This window comes from Elaeis guineensis, chromosome 2 (assembly GCF_000442705.2).
Source record: "Elaeis guineensis isolate ETL-2024a chromosome 2, EG11, whole genome shotgun sequence".
NCBI classification, from domain to species: Eukaryota; Viridiplantae; Streptophyta; class Magnoliopsida; order Arecales; family Arecaceae; genus Elaeis; species Elaeis guineensis.
The window spans coordinates 89,251,942-89,258,677 of record NC_025994.2 but is presented as its reverse complement, the minus strand read 5'-3'; the positions used below and the strand labels follow the sequence as shown (position 1 = coordinate 89,258,677).

General features: G+C 42.3%; 1 protein-coding gene across 1 annotated transcript in view; it reads right to left on the bottom strand.

Moving 5' to 3' along the window:
* Positions 1-1,588: 1,588 nt before the first annotated feature.
* LOC105054296 (uncharacterized) overlaps positions 1,589-6,736 on the bottom strand; it is a 9,964-nt gene continuing 4,816 nt past the window's right edge. Inside the window, exon 2 of the mRNA XM_073251174.1 lies at positions 1,589-2,215. Within this exon, the coding sequence (XP_073107275.1) occupies positions 1,850-2,215 (366 nt within the window). The 3' untranslated portion in view covers positions 1,589-1,849. The remainder of the gene's footprint in view (positions 2,216-6,736) is intronic.

The window sequence follows — 6,736 nt, the reverse complement described above, 5'->3', positions numbered from 1 at the left end:
TACGCTGAAGTTGAGGGGCATTTTGGAAGCTCGATTTTAACCCTTCTTCGCTCCCTTAGATTGTTTCTCCCCAGCGTACCCTGTTCCCCATCACCTTCACCCTCTCTTTTCCTCCTCCTTGTCCCTCTCCCCATCGCTTGTGCCGTGTCTCTTTTCATCCTCCTCACCCTTCTCATCGCCTTTACCATCCGCCCCTTCGTCCTCATCATCATCAACGACGGCGTCAAGGACTACCCGAACTTCGAACCTCATGAGTTCGGTGACCTCGACCCTGCCTCCGACAACGTCGCCGCCCCCGGCTCTTGAAGCCTCGTCCTCGAGCCCTCCTTTTGATCCAACCCCTTAACCCAGCGAGGCTCTCTGCCTCTCTGGCATCCTTTTCTCCTGCAATTCCATCGACATGGACTCCACCATCTTCAACATCGAGGCCGTCGGCTCTGCAAGCCACCCCAATACCCTCTCCACCCTCGCCTTCCTCTTCGGCGCCGAACTCGCCCATCTATACTTTGCCACCGAAGCTAAAAACACGATAAAAGCCCAAAAAAATCTTTAAAGATCGGCGGCGAAATACGCATACATTGTTGCCGGAAAAGATTTCGGGAGAAGATGGGTGGAAAGACAGAAAAACCACGAAAGATAATAAAAAATTATTTTTTTCAGAAAATAAAGGCCGGTAACTAATAAAAAATAATAAAATATATTTTCTTTATAGAAAAAAAAATGGTATAAGGACAGGGCGATTGGAAACCTGTTAGGGCTTGTTTGATAAAACTTTTTTTTGAAGGCCAAAAAATATTTTCTGGCTCTGATTTATTTTTAAATGATATAATGATGGTTGATAAAAAGACGGCAAGCTAGTTTGATTTTTTCCTGAAAAAGATCCATTTAAAAATTTTTTATTTTGGAGCTTCTTTCGGAAAATATTTTTAATGATGATGATAAATTAGATGGTTGCGATGTCTTTTAATCTTTTTAAAATAGCATAAGGGGGTATCATGACGACACCCTTATTAATTTCTACTGTATATATTCATAGTTTATTTTCATCAATTAATGTTTTGGCTGATTTTAATGGTGGTGGCTTTATGAGGCTTTTTCTGAGTTTCTGTAAAGCCCTCAGTCCCTGCTTTTTTTTTCTTTAGGAGGCATGTGTCCAAGTCGGGGCTTCGCTTATGAGATATCGGGTTGGTTGTCGAAGTTTGGACGTTGGCCGTATACCCCATCGATATGCTCATCTAACCATACCTTGCGTTTGGTCGAACTTGGTTGCCGCCCCGGTTTTATTTGACCCATCCAATCTTCTGAACACGCTCAAATCAGACGTACTCGGTGGAGGTTTGGCATACTCCATTGATTGAGACCAGAACTTTCACCCAGCTTAAGAGACAGGTCATGGTTTGTGCGTCGGACCTTTGCCGTAGGTCCGAAATGCCCGGATCTTTGTGTAGCTTATGTGTCGACGTGAGCTCATACTAAGATGAGTTGCTACTAATGGATGCATGCATGGTCATCACCCAAACAGAGAGAGAGAGAGAGAGAGACAGAGGGAGGCAGCAGCAGCATACACTTGATTAACACGAACAAGATATGAACCCACCTAACAAAGCCATTTCTCTCTCAACAGCGAATGAGGGCTGTCACAGTACTAGACAACTCCCAATACAAAAGAAACCTACCTAGTACCAAAAGACTACTATTGTTTCACACAAAACATCATGATAAAAAACTTACCCTATTCTAAGACAAATTAAAAGGTAGAGCGCTAGTCTGCTTATCTCACACCAAACACCTTGCTTGCTTGCTTGCACTAATTACATGCACATCACGAGGCATTGATCGACTACGTACCTCAGGGAGGGATACCACCAGCACCACCACTACCAACGCCACCGCCGGCGCCACCTCCAACACCACCTCCAAGGCCACCGAGCCCACCGAGACCACCACCTCCAACGCCACCTAGACCGCCGAGCCCACCAACACCGCCGACACCACCAGGGCCACCAAGGCCGCCAAGACCACCAACTCCACCGCCAAGTCCAGGAACGCCACCGAGACCACCAATGGCCCCAGCCACTCCGCCGAGCACTGGCAGGCCACCGACGCCGCCGAAACCACCAACGCCACCGAAGACAAAGTTCTTCTGGTCATCGAGTCCAGCAGCACTGTTGCTGGCCGGATTCTTGGTGTTACTGGGACTTGGCGTGGCACGTTCCTAGCGTTAGCTAGAACAAGTGCCAGTGCTAGCACCGAAGACACCACACACCACCTTGCCATCTCTCTCTCTCTCTCTCCCACCTTCTCCCGTAGCTCTTGCACTTCCGCAGAGAAGGGAATGAAGCTTCTTTATAGAGAAGAAGAGGGCGGTGACGGTTCGGAGTAGTAAATGTGGACTTCATAACTCATAAAAATGAGGCCGATAGTCCTAACTAACCTTTTATTACTACTGAATATTAAAGTATTTTTTTCATGTACCCTCTGAAGTGCGTGTGCGTGTATATTCTTATAAGTTTAGTATATATTTTACAAATAATTCTTCTTTGCATGCGGGCATCTAGCACCGTCAAGATGCAGACCGTTTAAAATTGGAACTACCAGAACAATCTAAACAATAAATATAGATATATAAAAAATATATATAAATAATTAGTTTATTAGAATATGTATATAATTTAAATATTTATAAATATAAATTAAATATTTAAAAAAATTAGAAAGAGTTGTGGTTTTAGGACGAAAGGCACTTACAGTTTTTGCGATAACTGTTCGATATATTTAACAGGGATAAACAGTATCGTGAAGTACATAATTTTTTTTATTATCGGTGAGATTAATTCCGTTATTTTTATAATGTGTACCTACAAATATTTTATGATATTTTATATTATATATTTTTTGGACTATATTCGTATTAGAATGATATGGTTGTCTATCGTAAAAAATAAAAATAAAAATAAAAAAAACAAAACACTTGTAGCAGAGCAGATTGCGCTTTGGCTAACACTGCAGAACACTGCGAGTTGGGCCGTACGTTTTGGTTGGCCTTCACTTTACTTTTGGATGCTGTGGTGTTCCGGGAGACGAGCTGCCGTGACACGGTTGATGGGCTTGCGCAGGTAAAGATGGGGTCCCGGTTTCGGCCTGTGGATTTTGGGTCCATTACATGCAGCCTTGTGCGCAGCATCCCACCGCAGCCACATGTGTGGGTCCGGCCACTTTAGACCGACCACACATCGGCTCTAGCCAGCAGACCTGAGTGGGTAACTGAGTGCCAAGACAAACCCTTTTATGCAAAGTTTTCACTTTTGGCATGCCACATGACAGGTTGTGCTTCATGACATCAAATCCTTGCGGATTATCTTAATCTCACCAATCTTGTTGCCATATCTGGGGCGAGCATGCCGGCGATGAAGGAAAAAGTTTGGCATAGAGATTTGCCCTCATAGCATTACTCTCAAACTTTGGTCTTGCAATTAGGCCATTCTTGTGATTGTATAGTTTCCATAGTATTATAATGCATAGTATGTTATATTAGATGGGCCTTATGCAATTACGATTGACAATCAATGCATGGATAGCCATGATGTCAACTCTAAATTAGGCAATGTATGGAAAAAAGATCATTTATTAATATTGTAAAATTGTTGACCCTTGAAGTAGTTGTATGTACTTTTTTTTCTAGCAAAAGAGCGTAGGAAAAAAGATAAGAAGAAAATTATCTTCTTTTAAAATAAAGTAAAAGTTTGAAGAAAAATGTAATATTATTATGATCAGGGCAAGTGAACCAGGGCAAATTCCGGAGCATATGCATGGTGGAGAGCGTGCAAACAGAAATCGGTGAAATGCAAGGAGTCACATGGCGTGTTATCTATATGGGATTTGCATGATCCAATTGCACCTGATGCATGCAATACGGAGGTCAAGGGGAGTGGCCTTAACCAAGAAGGAGATCTAAGGTCCAGATTTGTGTCACTTGGGGTCAGCTTTCCAACTCGCAATTGAAAGTGATGCCTCTTGTTTTGTATTTTCGTGATTGGTCTTGAACACCCAAGTCAGTTTGCAACTTGGTTTTATTTAACTTTTCTAAGTAATTTAGAATCATTTCTTTTATATCATTTTTGAAATTACATAAAGTTGAAGGATCACCCTTTGGTTCAATACATGGATGATATGATGCAGATAAAATAATTCACGAGGGACTGGCAACATGATGCTCGAACAGAGTCATTACCAATTTTGGGGCTTGTAAGGGTATTCCTCTAAGAATGGGCTGAAAATTTTATAGCAATCGGGGTTGTTAGCCCATCTAGCTTATATTTTCTAAGTCTATTCACATCCGATCCAAATTCTATCTTGTAGATAGAGCTGTCAAAATAGACTGGTCCGGCCCAGTCTGACCCTAGCCCATGTGGACTGTGATTATGTGGGTCGGGTCTGGCTCGGCTCACTTGTTAAAATGGGCTGTAAAAATCTGATCCGATTCGAGCCTACATGGGCTGTGGGTTAGGGCCGGACCAGCCTATTTTTTTTTTTTTTCTAGGATCGGATTAGCCCATTTTAGAGTCACTTAAGAATAATATCCATGGGCACAGGATCGGAATAAGTCATAGAAATCGGATAGAATTGAGTCACCTGTGATAGAAAATATTTACTCGAGATGACAAAAATTAAATAGTATAAAGAATCAAAAAGGTCCAAATATCACCGACTATCCATTTGGTAATAATACCCCAGCTAGCAGTTCATAGACTATGCAACATAAAGGGGAAAAAAATCATAAGTGCCTGGCGGAGAAAATTCAAGAAACAATATTTTAGAGAAAACATGATTTTTCTGAATGCATATAGAGATATATGTTCTAGCAAAGGAGCCAGATGTCTGATACCTTTGAAATGCTTTATTGGATAAATCCTCGTTACCAGCTGATGTCTCCTGTTTAATAATTTGTTCACCTGAAATAAAAATAATCAACGGTTGCAAAGGAGAAAAAGAAAGAGCATCAAACTATAATTGTCAAAAATACAAAGGCATGTTCTTATGCAACTTCAGGTGGCAGCAGAATGGATGCACCAAACATACGGTGGCTTTTCTTTGCAGCAAGTCCAGAAACAACAGTGTTATGGACATTTTCAAAATATATGCGATGTATTGATGATTATCGACTATATATAATACATGCTATGGACTATGATGTATTGATGATTATTGCAGGGATAGAGGACCGTAGACTATGCTCATTCTGGACTGTGGGAGGACTGAGGAGGGGGGATAGAGCCTCGATGCAGTGCGGAGGTCCAAAGGAGGGTCGAAGGCCTGCCGTCGCAGCCTCCATCATACCCTCGGACCTTTGGTGCAGTGCAGAGGTTCGGAGGAGGCAAGATCGGCTGGGGGGAGGAGTGGATGAGGCGAGACCACTAGGGAGGGAGGGGAGGGTGTGGAGGAGGCCAAAGTTGCCTGAGTCCGAGATCGGTGGGACCTGGCTAGGGCAGAGCTGGAGTTTTGAATCATCTAATATCTGAGATCATAGAGGAAATAAAGATCTCGAATATGGTGGCGGAGGAAGAAGACCCACTGACCCAGCCCGCCCGACGCCCCCCGATGGTCTGACCTCTATCTTTGTTGAGAGAAAAATAAAAAAAAAGGATCGAGCCATCGAGGAACTCACAAGTTCAAAGCTCGATGTCGTCGGCTCGCCGCACGTCATGAGTCCAATCCCCTGTCACCGTCCGGTGCCGCTGCTTCTCTCCTCCACCATCGTCTCTCCTCTGCCACTGCTTGGATGCCAGTAGCTCGCCTCGCCTAACCCTAAATGCTCAGAGGCTAGAGCGGCGAATAGCCAATATACTCAATAGGAATTTAGTTTCCTATTGAGTAGTCCAACCCTCCTTAATCCTAAATTGTCTATTGGCCTGGTATGGGCCGTCCCACGAGCTGACCCAATCTTAATCCGGTTCAGTCTATGGGCTATAGGGGTTGGGCCAAAAAGTCCACTTTCATAGATAGATCAGAATTTCTCAACCTGACCCGGCCCATTTTTAGCCCTGGCTCATTTTGAGAGCTTTACTTGTAGGCTGTAGTAAGAAAAAAGAGCCCATAGGACTTAGGCTGAATAATTTTTAGTTAACATAGGACTATGTTTAAATCAATAATCTAATCTACCAATTCTATAGGATCTTCGGTTCAAGTTTATAGAAATATTTAAATAAGCACCCGGTGTTAAATTAAAGAGGTTTTATGGGACAACCACGGCATTAGGAGCTTGAAACGATTTGAACCTGCTGTATGCATCTTAATTGGTGCTTCTAGAAATCATCAACATGCATTTTATGATCTCACTTTAATAGATTGGCTATGTTTAATACTAGATCTTAACTAGTGCTTCGAACAGGGATGGCAATGAGTTAGATATGAGTCTGATCAACTAATATTTATACCCATCTCGTAATTAATAACCTGATTAATATTCATATCTATCCTGTACCTTTCTCGAACCGGGTTAAATCAAGCAGAGGTGCGGGTCGGAGTCAAGTCGGATAGATAAGATGGATTGGATCGGTTTGGATAAGAAACTCATCATATAAATATTATAAAAATAATTATAATTTGAATAGAGGATTTAGATTAAGGTTATATCGGATCAGATTCGGAACGGGATTACCATTATCCATATGCGATACAAATTTGCTTTGGATATTTTTTTTTAGAATCAGTATCCATCTCAAATTTTAATTAGATC